Source organism: Acanthisitta chloris, unplaced genomic scaffold (genome assembly GCF_000695815.1).
Source record: "Acanthisitta chloris isolate BGI_N310 unplaced genomic scaffold, ASM69581v1 scaffold32497, whole genome shotgun sequence".
Classification (NCBI taxonomy): Eukaryota; Metazoa; Chordata; class Aves; order Passeriformes; family Acanthisittidae; genus Acanthisitta; species Acanthisitta chloris.
In genome coordinates this window covers 712-19,306 of record NW_008682728.1, presented here as the reverse complement: position 1 = coordinate 19,306, position 18,595 = coordinate 712, and the positions used below count along the sequence as shown (strand labels likewise).

Here is an 18,595-nt window from a genome sequence, read left to right as displayed (position 1 = left end):
ACCCCCTCCCTCCCCCTCAAAAAAATGTGGAGGGAGCAATAGTTAAAGAGAACCATTCATTCTTATATTTATCATCAATATTGCTATTTGAATCTCTTTGGACTAGGCAGAATATACTTCTTTTTGTAGTACCAATCTTGTTAGTTATATTGTGTGCATTTCCCATGTAGAGGAGGGAAGCTTTGCTTGTTTATGTCTGCTTAGAGCTTCATGTCATCCAGTGTCATGTTCCAGTTCATGACGTGAAACCTCATGTTTCGCCTCTGCGGTTTTAAACAGCAAGTTTGAAATTGAAGCTCTGTCTCAATGAAGTCTTCAGATCAGTGTAAACCTGCATAGTTTAAACTGTTCTATTACCGGATCGATTGGGACAGTTTTGTATGACTATATACAAGTGCGTAAGAGAAATGATCCTGGGTTAAAAACTTGCCTTTTTTTTTTTTTTTTTTTTTTTGGCCAAAAAAGTGTGGGATTTGTTTTGTTTTTACCTGAACGAATTTTGAGGGTTGAGTTCACTACATGGGACCACAAACTCTTGTGCCACCATGAGAGGAAACTTTGCAGGGAAAGAAAGGATGAAAACCAGGGTTGTGTCTTCTGTTAATACTGGTCATGGAACTGCAGTTTGAGAAATAGCTCTTAACTATCAAACCAGCAGGCATTGCTTGCTTGGTTAGAATTGGTGGGAGAATGGGGTCAAGCAGTAGCTTAGCAGCCTCAGGAATGAGTAAGGTCTCTGGCATAAGAGCCATTGGACAGTTTGACAGCCCAGCAATAAGTGCTTTTCAAAAACAGTCTATGAAAAAGAAAGACTAGTGAAGAGTATGATGTGTAATACCTTCTTCTCTGTGCTTTTGCATTACAGTTCTCACTTGCCTTGACTTTTAAACAATGAATGTGTTAAAATGTATCTTTACACAGTTTTCTAAATAAAGAATTTCTGAATCAGTTGTGTAATCAAACTGGCACTGAAACCCATTATTTCAGTTACTTAACCATTCTTTGCCATCAAGCATATTCATCTGAATATAAAAGAAAGAAATTGAAAAAAACTTAGAGTAAAAAAGCATATGTGAGGAGGGTGATTGTATGTGCATAGAAGTTAACCATTCTTTGCCATCAAGCATATTTATCTGAATATAAAAGAAAAAAATTGAAAAAAACTTAGGAGTAAAAAAGCATATGTGAGAAGGGTGATTGTATGTGCATAGAAACCATTCTTCTGCTGCATTTTTTTCAAAATTTGATAACTTTCTCATGATTAAGATTTTTCTGTTGATTAATGTTAATATTGACACTTTTACCAGCCAATAGCAAGGCATGAAGGTGGGGGGAACTCTTGACATATGTGAGAATCATAGGTGGCTAAAGCATTCCATACTACTATAGGCAAGCATATTTTCTGTTTCGTAGAGATCTGGAGAAAAATGGTTTCTTGAGGGCTAGTGACTCACATAGCTTCATTCAGTTTTTCCCTCATGGAATTCAGACACCATCACTGGATCACAGATCCAGCATCAACATGTCTAAATCCGTGCAGACTGGCATAATGTGAAGACCTGTGTATGCCACTAGAATCCAGTCTGAGGAAAGGTGTTTTTTGCATTGTTATGCAAATGGAAGGGCCTTGCTGTGTTCGTAGAGAAGACCTCAATAATCAGGCTTCAACAGTTCTGTATTGCTGTGTTTAGATAATACAAGTTGTTGCTTTAGGACTTTGTGTAGGCCTGGTCAGTGAAAGACTTTGTAGCTCAAATTGCTGACTGAGAAAATACTTGAACATGCATGGGTTTCTTGTTCTGTATCTTTTGGATAGCCTAGCTATTGTTAGACAACATCTTTTCTTTTTTCTAATTGCTTCTCTTTTTACATGTAGGAATGTCAGAACCTTCTAAATAAATACAGAAATATGAACCTGGAACTAGTGACTCGAATCATTCGAGATGGTGGACCATGGGAGGATCCAGTATTACAAGCAATTCTCAAAGCAAAGCCCGTGTCACAGGAATTAGGTACTTTGTTTGCCACAAAAATTTTCTGAAGTACTGAAAAATGTGTTAAAATATGCCTTTTTTCTCCCCTTTTTTTTTTTTATTTTTTAGTATTGGGGTTGGGTGTTGTCAGCTGGCATTGCACACAGTTTAACTATGTTTCTGTAGTAAAATGTGCTGGTCCCTTTTTTTTTTCCAACAGAGCTAAATTTCTTTGCTTGTAGTTTGTTTTTGTAGAGATCAGATTGTTCAGACACGGGTGGCTGCTGAGTAGTTCATAAAATTGATAGAGTGGGTTTGCCAGATCGAGGTGTGCAACCCCTGTAAGAGCATGGAGACTGACTTGTCTTCAGTTAGGCTACTGGAATAACATGATAGGAGAGGAACTGATGTGCATTTGTCTCATGGCACTCTGCCTCATGTAATTTCTCTTTTAAATCATAAATACTTGGGGTTTTCTTGGTTCTGCTTACAACGATGCCCATGACTACACCTGATAGCTGTTTTCTGTTGGTGTATATGTAATTCCTAGAGTTGGCAGGAGGAGAAAGATACAGTGCATGGAAACAAAATCACTGGAATATTAATGAAAGCTTGTAAGAGGAAAAATATCCAATATACAGTAAAGTCTTTACTAACATCTTAAGCTACATATTTATCAGCAGTGGTCGCAGAGGATTTCTTAAAAGTTGTTTCTTTTTGACAGTGATGGTGTAGTGCATGATACAAACTCATTACTGTGTGTATGACAAAGTGCTCATTCTGTGGAGAGTGAAGAGGACTGTAAAGTCAGAACAGCTCAGTGAGCCTGCCTCCTTAACCAGAAAAAGTATTTTGATAGCAAATTAACATGAGTAAGTGGGTAGTCTTTTTTGTTTTGTCTCTATTATGAAGCAAGTGCTTGAGCAACTTATTACCCATGATTTTTATTATGTAGCTGATAAAGTTCTAGTCAAATACTTAAACAAAATGAAAACAAAGATTAACCTTGTTTTGTTCTGCATTGCATGATTGTGGTGATTATGATGTGAAGTTAGGTCTCCTGTCTCTCCAACAAAGAATTAGTTTAGTCCTTTTTTTATAATGATTCTCATGAGCATTATGAAGCCTCTCTATGATGGGTAACAGTTTGAGGGTGTTTACTTAGTTTTAACCTGGCAGAGTAGGAACAAGGCTGCCTGGTGTCACTAGATCACTTTGTTTCCTTTGGTTGCAGGCTGCACTTCCTTCCCCTCTGCTGAGATACTTTCTTCCCTTTCATCTTCTGATAACCCCACACATCCCTGCAACATATCTCATCTGTGATGACAAGCATTTCATTTTAGACAATATATTTTGGAAGCTCATTCTTTCTGGTCTCACTTCCTCCAAAATCTGATTCTTGTGAAGTCTTACACTAGTGTATGTTTTGAAACTTGGCCATGTAGTTCCCTCAGGGATCATGATTTTAAACGGGGAAAAATATTATTGCTGAATCACCAACCATGACTTGCAGAAGTCAGTTTAAGTATATATTGTGTGAACTGCATAATCCTGGCCTGGATTCATTAAGTACATGGAGAAGCTTAGGTCAAGACAAACCTCGCTGTGTCTGTCTTTACAGAGAGTTGTAGCATACTTTGAGGTGTTGCATCCTATTTTGAGGTGGCTGGAAGGAAGGCAGTCTTTGGGTTTAAGGAAAAATAGTAGGGTTGAAACATAGGAGCAAGAAACTTCTAATAGATTAGGGAGATAAGGTGGCCTACTGTGAGCATGTAGAGGAGAATATTATAACAGAGGTGGATTCAGATGTAAGCAGTTAATTAGTTTCAAAGGTAGTGGTTGGCATCTGTCACTCTAAGCAAAGCACCGCATACATCATAATAGCTGTTTCCGCAAGGCCATCCCAGACTTGGCTACTATAGTTAGCAGGTGTCTTTTTCTTGGGGGGGGGGGGGGGGGGGCGTGTTAGAGGAGCTATACATGCTGCCTTGGGAAAAGAAGACATTCCACTACAGGGAGGGAGCACTGTCCTACCAGTGGTGTAGCTGGAACTCACAGTCTGTTTAAAAACAGCGTTTGGAGACTCTAGGACCGCACGGCCCTTAGAACCTCGTGTTGTCAGTGTGGTAGGGTGTAGGAGATGCCCTTCACTGGGAGAGCATGCTGTCAGAAGAGGGTTTGTGGAGCAGAGGGGTATACTGACCTAAGAATTCCCCACACAGGAAGTGGGAATGATACAACAAGTTAACCTCTAGTGTGGACTGCAGTCTTCCCTTGTTTGAGGGAAAAGGGTATTACAGTCAGTTGTTAGGTGTGCAGCATTTTCTTAACATTAGCACATAAACCCCATGTATTTCTAGCCTAATTTTTCCATGGGAATACTCAGTAATCTGTTGGGTAATGTTTGCGTATGAAGTCGAGGATGGGGTTTATTATCCTAAGTACCGTAATTCAAAAGAGGAACAGCCTTTGTTTGGCTTTAAGGGCTTAAAATCACTTTTCCTTGCAGTTAATGACCAATGTTAGATATTGGCTTCCCTTTTAGTCATCTTGTTTACTGAGTTTGTACTCAGAAGTGCTAATGGATAGGGGGAATGAGATTTATTTTTCTTACGGCAGATGTTATGGTGCATTTGTTAACAAATATAATCTGAAACCTAACACCCTGAATAATGTTCCTTAAGTGTTTATTGGCATGTGACACCATTAGCTTGTGTAAAAATAGAGATGCTAGAGAAATCCTGAGCATAGGGAATCAAACCAGGCATCCTTAAAAAAGTTTAACTGAAAGTTTGTTATACAAGTAGTTTCTTTATTTTTGAGGGAAGAAAATTATCTTAGTTGTTCTGATTGTGGTTTTCAGTAACCATTTCTTAATTATCACTTTAAGTTGCTTATAACTTTCTTAATACACATTCCTTCTAGAGTATAAATTCCTATGCTCAATTCCAGCTTTCACTGCCTTTAAATCAACAGTCTCTTTAATTTTTTCTTTAAAATACAAAACACTGAACTACTGCACTGTATGCACTAGGAATTTTGGGAGTTTTAACTCTCTCATAAGGTACTGTTGAGTGTAAGAGGAAGATCAGGCCATGTTGTCTGTTACATTACATAATGTTAACACACTTTTGGCACCTCAGTTTGTGCATTTACTTGACAAGATGCAAACAATTCTCAAAGTAAAAGCAGAATTATTGTATTTTGTAGCCTTGAGTGATACTTTAATCTGAAAAGATACTAGTTTGTTTGCTGCTCATTTATAGTAGAGATCTAAAGCATATATTCTAGGTGTTTCTTAATTTTCAGTTATTTAAATGTTAAGTATTTTGACTATTTCAGTTGAAATGACTTCATTCAAATGTTAGCTTTAAGACTGTCTTTTAGATCTGAAAAACAAATTTCCAGAAATCTGGGGCTAAAGTTTAAAGGTACTTAGATATGAGTGCCCAGTAGCACTTTTAGAAAAAGAAAAAGGTGTATTTTCCACTTCAGTAAGCAAAATTAAGGCATTCAAAGCTACTTAAGGCAACAGTATGTGAATTGTATTTAATTTTTTTTTGCCAATTCCAGGTCTTACATTTTAATGGGTAATGAGTATCCTGAGTTGTTTTAAATATTTATAATTAAAGCTTTGGGAGTGATGTCAATCCTAGACTTCTGACCATCACCCAGATTCCAGTGCTGAGAAAGGGGGGAATTTTTCTGTCTCAAAAATGTTCACATCTGCTTCTATATAGTATATATTTTGCTAATCCTTTGCAGCACCTTGTGTTCATCTGTTAGAAAGAAAATGCTGAATTAGATTACTGGTATAAGAAAAATAACAATTTCTGTTTCCAAGCAGAAGGACAGATTTCTTATTGTATGTAATGTTTGATAGATTCTTTAGCAGAGCCTTTATTTTTTATATTATTTGTTGACATTGAATGATTAAAAACAACATTACATTTAAATATATTTGTTATTTGGACTTCATATTCTAATTGCCTTTAAATCTTTCTTTTCTGTGCAGTTAACAAATATTTAAGCTCTGAAAATCCACTGTTCTTTGAACTACGTGCCAGATACCTTATTGCCTGTGAACGCATCCCTGAGGCAATGGCTCTTATCAAATCTTGCATAAATCATCCAGATATCAGTAAAGATCTGTATTTCCATCAAGCGCTTTTCACCTGTCTTTATATGTCACCATTAGAAGATCAGCTATTCCAGGAGGTATTGTTTGCCAGTATACATTTTTTTAAATTAAGTGGTACTTTATACTTGCTGTATACAAGTTGTCAAGAAGAGCATATGGAACTCTGTTTTTGTAGAACCGAATGTCATAAAATCAGGCAACTACACTGGTGTTGCTTAACTTAGTGCTGCCTTAAGCTTTGAAAAGTTAAATGTAAAGTGCCAGCAAATCTTGTTGACCTAAATGTAATGTTTTGGTCAAGTGTACTTGTAGATATATTCCCTAAATAACTTGAGTCATTAATATTTTTAACTGCTGTGTATTGGCTATTTTACTATTGACTATTATTTTAGCAAAAGCACTTGAGCCTAATTGATGTCCATCCAGTGTTCTGTACATTATATAGTTTTGTTAGCCTTAAAGTTTTGATAATGATGCCCCAGTGTGCAAAGTGACACTTGAGCTGAATGTGGCCCTACTTTTAACACTGATAGCACTTACTAGGTCAACAGTGCTTTTCTTAACCTTGTTTTAAGAACAGGTTACCATCATGCAGAAAAATGCTTTTGTGTAGTCTTTTTAATTTTCTCAAGCAGTTATTCTGATGGTCATTAGTCTAAAAAATATGAAAGAGCTCTACATATCTCCAAAATCTTATTATTTGCACACCTACACAAAAGCTATTCCAAAGACATCCTGTTAATTAGCAATTCCTGAAGTTTTCAGTAGCTGCTTTAGGACAGCAAGGTCTGATCGTTTTTTTTATTTCATGTTAGCAAATTGATCTAAATTGATTTTATTTTAATTGTATAGCATTTGTTGAGGACTGATTGCAAGAGTGGAATTGAGATCATCTGCAACACTGAAAAAGAAGGGAAGACTACCTTAGCCTTACAGCTGTGTGAATCGTTCCTAGTCCCACAGCTTCAAAATGGGGACATGTATTGTATATGGTAAATACTTTCTTTCTGGTGAAGCAGCTTAGCATGTAATAAATGCTTATTGCCGAAATGAAACTCATCTAGCTTTGAGATGTAGTTTAAAATACCAGATAAAAACATTCTAACATCATTTTTAAACGTTCTTGGTACATCTGCTATGCCTGTTTGCCTTTTTATACATGTTTATGCACAGTGGTAGCCTAGAGAGTACATAACACTTGCTGACTGTTTGAAAGTAACACAAGAGTGAGCTTTGACATACCTTAGGCTATAAATACCTAGAAATGCAGCATTTATTATTAGCAGTGTGTAACAATATGCAGTCTGTAGACTCTCTAGCAATGCAGATATTTTGCTCTGTAACTGTAGTATGTCATGAATGCGTCCAAAAAGAGAATATGGTTCTGAAAATGTGCTCTTAATTATGGAGACTTACATCATAAACAGAGCCATAACCTAAATGGTTATCCCCCAGAAAGCATTTAAGAAAGAATGTCTTCATACACAATGAACCATCATCATATTTGAATGTTATTAGGGCTAAGAAGTGTTTTCTAGAGAGTTGTCAACAATTTTCATCATTGTGAGAACTGAAAGATGGCTAAGGAAGATAATCCTTCTGTTTAGCCCATATAATTTCTGTACCTAAAGGAACATCTGCATTCCTTGATAAAGTATGCTTTGTCTGACTATGCAGTTGAAGCAAACCAGTTTAGCAAGGGTTTGATTTTTCTTCCATCAGTAGATATCAAATTATTAATCTGCATAACTAATTTTAATATGGAGTTTAAAATCTATATAGGATTTCTGTGTTCCTTGATTTCAGGGAATTGAAAAGTATTTTTATCTTGAGGAAGTAATGAAGGTCAGATATGATAATATTTGGTTTGTTCTTAATTTTTTCCTTAAGTATTGCATGAATAATTGTGTTCAGTCCAAACCTTTGGGATTAAGATTGAAAAATGACGCTAGCTATTGCTGATACATTGTACTATAAATGTGTGTCATTCTGTCTGTCCAGAAAAAGGTGGACATGACTGTCCCCATAGGACAGAGGAAGCTTGACTAAAGGTACATAGTTTGTTGAAGCCCAGTGAACAACTTTGGAATGGAATCTGTCTTTTCTGATTCCTGCCCCAATGGTGCATCTCCTGACTTCTTGCCAGGTGTAACCTACATGTATTAGCTATATGGTTAGTCCTTTCTGTTTAGGGATTCAGCCTTTTAAGAAATGCACTTATAATATTGGAATTAAACTTCCCTTTTATATCTTTTCCTGTAGTAACATGTTATCCTTGCTCTTACACAGCTGATCATTTAAGTTGTGCATCATCCATTTTTTGAAGTTGCTGTTTAAAGCAAGGTGCCTCTCCTTATGTTCTGGAAAAGTGCATGTCAAAGATGAAATTCCAGAAGAGACTCATGTACTGTCTGATACCTGTTTTTCAAGGAAACCGTCTTGACATCTCTTAGTATTTTAATCTTCTGTTCAGAATATACAAGTTGAGGGTCTTTGAAAGAGTTCAGATAAGTTCTGTGCAGCTCAAACAGCTGTTTCATTCTTTACAGATGCTGAGCCTTAACAACTGTGTAACCAACAAGAGAATTCTGCATCATGCTTAATAGATCCCATGAACTGCAACAAAGCTTGTGAAGGCATCCCTATACTGTAATTCAGATTTTTTAAAGTAGGAGCCAGGTTAAATTAACCCACAGAGTGTATTTTTTCCATAGAGAAGATTTTAATGTCTTAAGCAGAGCATAAATCATCTCACCTTGTCAGATCTAGCAGACAATTCTACTAGCAAAGATAACACATCAAAATAGGTTAGAAAGCTGTATATAGCAGTTATTTGCTCCTGCTTCATGTGAAGCAGCCTGTAGAAAATCTTCAGGCTGAAACCATTAGCTGTCAAGTCAGAGGCAGGTGAACTTTGAGCAGCTCTGTCACAAAACTCTTATTTTCACTGACATTAACAATAAATTCTAGATTCAGATGAACTGAATTATTTTTCTGACATGAAAGCCCACTTAGGAAATAATCACAAAGCGAGCTGGGCTTGGTCTTACCAGAAGTATTTTTCTATGAGGTATTAGTAAGAGATCAGTCCATAATGATTTAGGATCAAAGTGATGTCTCTTCAGGAAGACAAACAGCATTTTGATGGTACAGGCATAGCAGAAAGGCTTTTCTTCTCTGCTAGGCAATTTTTTGATGTTTTGAGTGATTCCTTTGCAGTAATTTGAGTAAGTCAAGGAATTTTTCCCATGTTTGATCAGTCTTTTGCCTTTAGGTAATTTTTGTGGCTTAGATAAGCTTTTAGTAAAATATCCTCTCTGTACCCAAGGTAGACCTTCCACTTATCAACAGTAGCAAAGGGTTTAGATCTAGCTAAGGTAGGGTGGGTTTACCCCTTATGTTGCTGATGGAGGCACACAATGGTTTTGGCATTTGGTAGGTAGTTAAGAGGATGGAACATGTGATTGCCTCTGCTAAACAGGTACTGAGTTCTGTATTCTCGTAGTAACAATCTAAATTGCCCTGACACAAGTCCATCATAGCTTAAACACAGGCCTCAGTGTGAACTAGGTTATACCATCCAAGAAGCAAAGGCCAGTAAGTACTGCCATAATAATTGTGCAAATAGAAAACTATCCCTTGCCTATGTTATCTCAAGTTTATCATCTCTGTTCTGGTCACTGACACTGAAATATTTCAAGTGCTACTGACTTCAGCATTCAAGTTGGTTTCCAAAGCATTTAAGTGGTTGAAAGAGTCCAATTAGCTCTTAAGGAATGTTTTAATCCTTAATGATTATCAAAGTTAGACATGTACTTGAGAAGGAGAAGCCACTGTGTCTACATAGAGATATAAGACTAAAAGATTAAAATGCTGTTTCACATCAGAGTCTAGTCAAATGTTTTTCACCCATGGAGCTGTTCCTTCCACTTTCAGTTCTCTCCATTCCTTTTTCGGCTCTTTCCTTGTGCAATCCATCACACTTCTCTAAACACATGGGAAGCCACTTTAACCACTAATCTCCCAGAAGAACAACTTGAGTTCTCTCAAATTCTCTGGGGCTAGTGCTGAAGTGGCTTGCTCTGAAATGGTATGAGGCAAAGAGAGAATAAGCTGAATTATTCAGTTGTGGTAACATACAGCAGCAAAGATAGTTCTTTTGTACTTCTGGTTGAGACTTTTACTAAGTTGTTATGAATATTTTGGTGCAAGAAGGCACTAGTTTCAAATTTGTATGTGAAGTTTGTAAATATGTAGAATGCAGATTTCCAGCCTGGTGAAGGTAGAGATGAACAGCTTGTATCTTGCAAAAACCTGTAAGACTTGATTTTTGTGGGTAGAGCTGCTTCTAGGTCTCCCCTTTCACAGTTTCTTCCATATAGGCTTGATCTATCTTTCAGTTTTAGCTTTCTTAGGCTCTGAATGCAAGAAAACAATCCAGCTCTCTTGTCTAGCTCTTAAAATGTCAAGCAGAATTGTAGAACTGTCCTAAATTTAAAAGTGAAGTTGGTATTTTATCATAGGCAATTCTGTCACTTCGCTTCATGCAGACACTAACCTCACTAAGAGAAGTTTAATCTCAGAAGGTTTGTCCAACTTTTATCTGGCACAGACTAGACACTCTGGAAGATCAGCCAAATGCTTAGTCAGTGAATAGGTTTGTTTTCTGAGGGAGGAGACTGGTGGAACAGAAAAGTGTCTTCCTTCAGAAAATGGAAGTCTATTGGTCCCCTGTTTTCATTGTAATGCTGTGGTGGAATTTCCACCAAGTCCTAACTGTATCTATTCCTGTGTGAAGTCTTTGTGCTGGTAAATCTTCTTAAGACTTAAAGTCCAGTTGCCTTTTTGAGTCTCTGAATTAAAGTGCACAGAACTTTAATTCAGAGGCTGTAAATTTCAATTGGCTATATTTTACAGGATAAGTACCTTACCTGTGTAGGAGCTCTGCTGCAGGGTCTAGCAATCAGTTCTTATGTTTTCTTGTTTCAGGAAGAAATGTTATTTGTCTGAAGGTCATAGACATGTATGAATAGCTGTAGAGCCCAATACTTTCATGTAACTGCTCTTGGCAGAAAATTGTCTTGTGATATGCATAACTGGAGAACAGCAGTATTTCCTGTCACTGGACCACATCAGAAGCTAGTTTTCTACAATGATTCCATTTTCCACATTCAAACACTTCTTGTCCTGAAGGATTCTTCATCTTTGCGCTTAAAGTAACTTAATCCCAAGAGCACACACAGCTTGCTGTTCAACCTGGCATTTATTGCCTGTGGTGTTAAGGGCTAGATGCTGTACCATCTGATTTTATTATGCAGTTCTCTGAAACTAAGCTGAATACATTAATATTTTGTTGAATATTTAATTGGCTTAGTGATAGGAGATACCCTGAATGCTTTAACCGAGTAATTAAGTTGCGTTTTCCATTGTGGACATTGTGTACAGTTGTGGTGTTAATTAGATTGGTATTACATCCTCAAATATGATTTTGGTTACAGAATATGCAAATTGTCTTTATTAACCCATCATGCTTAGTGATAGAGTTCTAAAACTCAAGCTAATTGGAATATTTTATTGTGTACTTAATAGGGACCTGATCTTCATTTGGAGTAAACTTCAGCTTAAATCTAACCCATCAAAACAAGTATTTGTTGACCAGTGTTACCAGCTTTTGAGAATTGCTACAAATGTCAGAGTAATTTTCCCTTTCATGAAAGTCATTAAGGATGAAGTAAGTTTTGTTTGTTTTTATCTCATCCACCATTTTTTTGGTACCTAGTTAAAGTGATGTCTATATTGTGTAATAAACATGTTTTGTGGAAAGATGAAAAAGAGAGGGTAGGGAAGGACACAGCATTATCTTAAATTTTGTTAATTTCCAGAATGTGCTTCAATATTATGATTGCTCTTGATTAGTTGTGGTTTTTTAAGATTATTTTTTAATTGAATCCTGAGTTTGTTTGCAGTAAGTTTGAGGAACATCATTCTCTAAGTGGGAAATTAATAAGTACATGGAATAAAGGTTGGTGTGTTTTTTATTTCAGCCTGGCTTCTTAAGGAAATAGGACTTGTGTAATTGTAGCCACCCTTCATCCTCATTAAATTCTGAATCCTTTTACCAGTTAGTCAAATCTGGAAAAAAAATGCTTAATATAAAGTAAAGCTAGACTGATACAGAAGACATTATTTTGCTTCAGAAAATTGCACTGTATTTCATGCTTCAGATGCTGGTCTTGTTCTGCCCCATACAAACACCTGCAAAAGATGCCATGTGCAATGCTTCACACACACAGGAGCGTGAGTTGCTTCCCAACAAATGTGTTTTTATCATTAACCTGACTGAACAGAGCTCCTTCATATTTTATGCCCTAAATGAATTATGAATTATTTTGACATGGGTGCTACTGTGCAGATCTGAATGCAATAATTTGCTGCTGTCCAAGAGTTTAATCTCAGTATGTAGTCTAAATTGCTTGTGGTGACATTATGACTTCTATTTGCATCTGAATAGTCATATTTTTTAGTAACCCACTACATGTGGAGCATTGTTTGATTTTGTTAACACATACCTATATATAGATAGGTATTACTTATTGCTACATTTCCTGAAACTGTTTTTGCATTAATCTGCTGCCCCTTGGGAAGTGTTTTTCTAATTTTCCTTCCGAGTTGCATGTTCATGGCAGGGCCCCTAGCCTAAAGTGTGGAATAGGAATTCTGATTATTGGAAGGATGGTTTGTCACTTCTGAAAAGTGAAGCCTTTTAGAATGCTTGGCCGTGGGTTATTATGGTTTCCCTGGTGGTGGTGGTTCAAAATGGCAAACTACATTACCCTCATTTTTATGCAATGCAACCTAAAACAAGTTAGAACACAGGCAAAATACAGAATAACTGTCCAGTTATACTGTGGAACAGCCTAGGCAGTGAAGAAGCAGGCAGAAGATACTGCTAAGTCAGATACGTTTTCTTGCAGTCTTGGTTTATATCCCCAAATAAGTAATTGTTTTTAATTACAGAACTGCATGGGACAAAAGTATCTGGAGCTTTGTTGACCATAGCGGTATGGTTTTCAGTGCAAACCAGATGTTATTTTTGAATCTGTATTTATAGTCTTGTTTGAGCATTATTAAATAATGTATATGCCTTTAGAAGTTTGCTAGCAGGAGCTTTCTGAACTCCTGTTTTGCAAGTAGATGAATATAAATACATGGGCTGTTGGTGTTTGGGCGTTGTTTATACTAGCTGGGGTTTATTTTCTGTGGGTCTGATAATTTTCATTTTACTATCAAGCTGTAGACTTCTGAACCCATAAGGAAAATACCATTTATAATTATGCACACTATCATTTTCTTTCTTCAGGTTGGTGAAGATGGTCTTCAGATATGTGTTGAGATATGTGGCTGTGCCCTACAGTTGGACCTCCGTGAAGATCCCAACATGAAAAGTCTTATTTATAAAGCAATTGCTCATTTTCTGCCAAATGACCTGGAGATCCTCAGAATTTGTGCTCTTTCGATCTTTTTTCTTGAGCGCACCTTGGAATCTTACTATACTGTTGAGCACTTGTATAAATGTGCAGATGAAGAATACAATGAGTGCAGTAGTTCTGTTCAAAACCGTGTACGTTTTGAATTGCTTCCAATTTTGAAAAAAGGGTTGTTTTTTGACCCTGAGTTTTGGAATTTCTTGATGATCAAGCAGAATTGTTTAGCACTATTGGGTGATAAAGCTTTTGATGGCTTAAGTGAAAGTACTCTGGAAAACTCTACTGGAAATACAGAGAAGATAACAGAGTATAGGGCTCTGAGTGAGGAGCGTGTCTGCTCAACAGATGTGAGCAATGGGGAGCTTGATCCTGAAAACTGTTCTGAAACCCAGTCCAAAGGTAACACCAAAAAGAACCACGAAGCAAGTGAGGAATCTAAAGTATCAGATCTAACTGAACCAAGGCACCGCTGTGTGATATGTAACAAGGAATTTCTTGGTGGTCACATTGTGAAACACGCACAAGCTCACCAAAAAAAGGGCAGTTTTTCCTGTGTACTTTGCACCAGAAAGTTCAGGCAAAAAGCCCTTATGCTGAAGCACCTAAGGAACCATGTCAGGAAGATAGAAAGGCAACATCTTGCTGCACTTGAGGCTGGTCAGCAAGCTCCTGCTCCTAATGAAGTAGAATGTTCTAATGTTCCTCAGGCACTAGAAAATGGGAATTCTGATGATTCCAAAAATACTGAACCAGAGGCTGCAGTAGCTCCAAGTGCTGACCAAGTGGTCCAAGAGGAGGAGGAGACGGCAGAACAGGTTTTAGATGTGGTAGAAAACCATCTAAGTGACCAGGATGACGCTACTGAAAATAGTAGTGACAGCTGTTTTAATAATGTTCTGGATGCTTTAAGTACAGAAAGTTTGCCTGAAGATGATGAGAGCTCCAATAAAGAGTCACCTGTTCTGCATAAAGTAAATGGAGCATTTTGCCCTGAAAAAGACATTGATGCTTTGGATGAAGAAGGAACCTTTAAGTGCCCTGCTAATGGTTGCACTAGAGTGTTTAAAAAGATAAGATTCCTCAATAAACATGCAAGGAAAACTCATCCAACTGATCTGAAAGTGCAGCAGCACATAATGAAATGGAATAAAGGAAAATGCCGGTTCTGCCAGAGAAAATTTGCTGATTCCCAACATTTTATAGACCACCTGAAGAGACATGTGTATCCAAATGTTTACTTTTGTTTACACTTTGATTGTAATCAGAGATTTAAGCTGTCAGCTGAGCTTGCAGAACATACAAAAAGTCATAGTACGTTTAAAGCTCAGTGCAATTTTTCAGACTGTTGTGAGCTATTTGAGGAGCTGCCTTTGCTGTATCAACATGAGGCTCAGCACTATTTAAATAAAACACCAGAATGTTCAGAAGATGCAAGTGAAAAAGATTCTTCAGATGATCCTTCAGAACTCTGTAGCTACCAAGATGATGATGAATCTATTAATGAAAAAGAAACTGTAGATTTACCAATTCCAACTTGGAAGTCAAGGAAGGATTCTACAGAACCAAAGACATATATTCAAAGTGTGGAGAAGAAAGCAAATAATGTAATTCACAATGGAAATGAAAGTTCATCTGAGGGTAGCACTACAGTTTTAAGTTCAACAGACCAAAAGACACCTGTGTTGCAGCCAAATTCTGAAAACTGTAATGTTGTTAGTGACCAATTAGTCAATGGGCACAGTGACCTAGATCAGATGTCATCAAAGTCATCAGAAATACCTTTGGACAGAGTAGCAGATGAAGCAAGGACAGAAAATGGGTCAGTGTTACCAGTTTTACAGAATTGTCATGATGCACCACAAAATAATGCTAATGCTGCTGCTGCCTCACAACTACCTTCTAAACCAAATCAGACAACAGAGACTACTTCATATGGTGTCATCTTAACAAAACCCTATGTTAGACCATTGCCTCCAAGTTATCTTGATGAACGATACATTAGCATGCCAAAACGTAGAAAAATTTTGGCTGATGAAGTAGATGCTTATTCTGAACAAGATAAAATTTGTAGCAAATCAACTGAAAGATTTAGATGTGGCAACTGCTTGACCATCTACTGTAATTCAGAAGCACTTGAGGCTCACCTTGCACAAAAGAAGTGTCAGACGCTCTTTGGATTCGATTCGGATGATGAAAGTAAGTCTTACAGTCTTTCTGCGTTGGTTTCTTTGGAGGTAAATACCAATCAGAAAATGGTCTTTGAAAACAGGCAACCTAATGGAATAGGTAAGACAGACACAACTTCAAAGCCATTGCAGAATGCCAAAACTTTGACATTTAAAGCACAATACTGTGCTAAATTGGAAGCTTAAATGGACATAATGTTTAGAATAAGAAAGAGTTGGTGAGAATTTGTAGGCAGCTCTAATGCAAAAGGCTTTTCATAAAACAAGGGCATAATGTAATCTGTCTTTCCTTGCATATTTGAAGCTAAACATGTTGAAAAACATTAGCAGTATTCTAGATTAAAGATAGCTCTACATTCTGATCCCAATGCATTCTCTTTTACAGGTGCCTGATTCAATGTTGTGGAGAAAAGTATCAGACAAGGAGTGGTGTAAAGAAGCGCTACATGAAGAAGCATCAGTTTGTTTCCCAGTTGGCCTTAATAATGAAGCAGTCTCAAATTACTATAGAAGAACATGACCTTGATAAAGACAAAGCACATTTTTTAGACAAAACTCACAGAGGAATAATAGGAGCTCGGCAGATCTTGAGTCCAGAAAGGTTGCTACAAAATTCCCGAAGTACCAGTTTATCTGAAAAGCCATGTTCATTCCAAATGTATGATTAAAGCTTAATGGCACAGTGTTTCTAGCATGAAGGCTTAAGGAAAATAAGGCATACAGGTGAGCAGGCAGAAGAAGCAGAGGTGTTAATTGCCTCGTGGAAATTAAACCAGCCAATTCTGAAAGCTGCTTTAATTTGTGTGGTTAAAGGGTATCTGTCCATACAGCTGGGAAGGAAATGCATAGAGGATTCATGCATTCATTTCTCAAAGTTAAGAGTGCATGAGTCCATTATCTCCTCAGAATCACGGAGCTCATTTAATAAACTTAGAATCCAAAGAGGAATGTGGAAAGAAATTTAAGATAGGTGGAATGCTCGAATAGCCAAAAACTTGGAAGTACAGAGCATGCAAGGAAAAATGACTTAATGTGATACTAAGTGTGAAAGTTATACACAGTGGAAATGGGATGCATGCAAGAGAAGCCCTTTGCAAGGCCAAGGTAGAGGTGTACATAAAGAGTGTCCTGTAAAATGTCTGTTGTAGGTGTGGGAAGATCAATACAAGCAGTACAGGCACAAATCCTGTGGATATTTACAGAAACTGATTGAAACAAATTCAGAAAGCCAAGGGGATAAGATTGCCTTACAGGGCAGAGTTAAACTAATTTCATGCAAATACGGAGGTCCCTCAGCTGTTGGTTTGACTGAAAAAAGCTTGAGAAGGCAGACAAAAGCAGAGCACAAGTCAGGCTGGGGTGGGGGGAACGATCACAAAGAGCCTGTTTCACATGTGTGATACTGCCTAATGGTGGTAGGCCACAGCTCAGTATTTTGACTACTACTTTACTGTCTAGAAGAAGGGAGAAAATAGCTATTGACTCAAATTTAAGACATGTGGTAACCCTATCTAGTAGCATGCCTTGAAAACATAGCCTTTCCCAGGAGTTGGTGAAGGAGTTAAGCACTTTATTCATAATTCACTGTTCATGGTAACAAATTGGAAGGCAGGAAATGAGTCCTTCAGCTGTATGTAACGTTGAAATACAGAACATTTGGAAACCAAAAAGATGGTATTGTACTTTTTGGTCTTCCCACCCCAAGCAGAGGTATGGCAAACATGCACACTGTCAAATTACTGTGCTAATTTATCCTCTGATTTATTTTATACTGTCTTGCCACCTAAATTTTTTTTCCTTTGGGATACTGTTCTATGCAGGTAGCTGAAAATTTTAATGTGACTGTAGACAAGGAAGGTGTAGTGCTGAAAAATGGTGTTCAGAACTGGATTCATCACAGGAATGTCGGATAGCAAAGACCAACAGTTCCTGCTTAGCTAGTTTGCTTACTGAATAGTTCATCACAGAGCATGTATGGCTTAAATCAACAGATATGTAAAAACTAATGAGTAAAATATCAAGAGGGAGTGCATAGAGGACAGTTTTCTACTCCAGCTGGTAGATGAGCCTGCCAGGGGTGTGGGGCCCTGCTAGACCTGCTGTTTGCAAACAGAGAAGGACTGGTGGGAGATGTGGTGGTTGGAGGCTGTTTGGAGGTGCCCATAAAATTGTAGAGTTCTCGATCCTCAGGGATGCAAGAAGGGCCACCAATAAAACTTCTAGCCTAGACTTCCGAAGAGCAGACGTTGGCCTGCTCAAGAGTCTGGTTTGAAGTGTACCTTGGGAAACAGCCCTTGGAAAAAAAAAAGGGGGTCCAGGAGGGATGGACATACTTCAAGAAGGAAGTATTGAAGGCGCAGGAGCAGCTGTCCTGGTGTGCCGTAAGGTGAGCCAGTGGGGAAGGTGCCCGTCCTGGCTGAACAGGAAGACTTTATAGGAAATTACGAAAAAAAGGAGAGTTTACCAACTGTGGAAAAAAGGGCAGGCTACTCAGAAATACAATCAGGTCATGTAGGAAGAAAATTAGACAAAGGCACAGTATTTCTTTAAATCAGTAACAAAAGGAAGGGCAAGGAGAACCTCCATTCCTTGTTGGACATGGGAGGGAACAGAGTGACCCAAGATGAAAAAAAGGCTGAGGTACTTAATACCTTCTTTGCTTCTGTTTCTAATACTAGGACAGATTGTCCTCAGGACAACTGGACACTAGAGCTGATAGAGATAGAAAGCCAAATAGCTCCCCTGAAATCTGAGAGGAAATGGTTAGAGATCTGCTTAGCTGCTTGGATCCTCACAAGTCTATGGGAC

The 18,595-nt window shown here is 37.7% G+C and overlaps 1 protein-coding gene across 1 annotated transcript; it reads left to right on the top strand.

The window, feature by feature from the left end:
* Window positions 1-1,876: 1,876 nt before the first annotated feature.
* Window positions 1,877-15,887, top strand: ZNF654 (zinc finger protein 654; the record flags this gene model as incomplete). Its single annotated transcript, XM_009078630.1, has 5 exons — window positions 1,877-2,012; window positions 5,989-6,191; window positions 6,967-7,106; window positions 11,704-11,845; window positions 13,475-15,887. Coding segments are annotated over 5 exons (3,034 nt in total), but the record flags the coding sequence as incomplete, so codon positions are not given.
* Window positions 15,888-18,595: the final 2,708 nt, after the last annotated feature.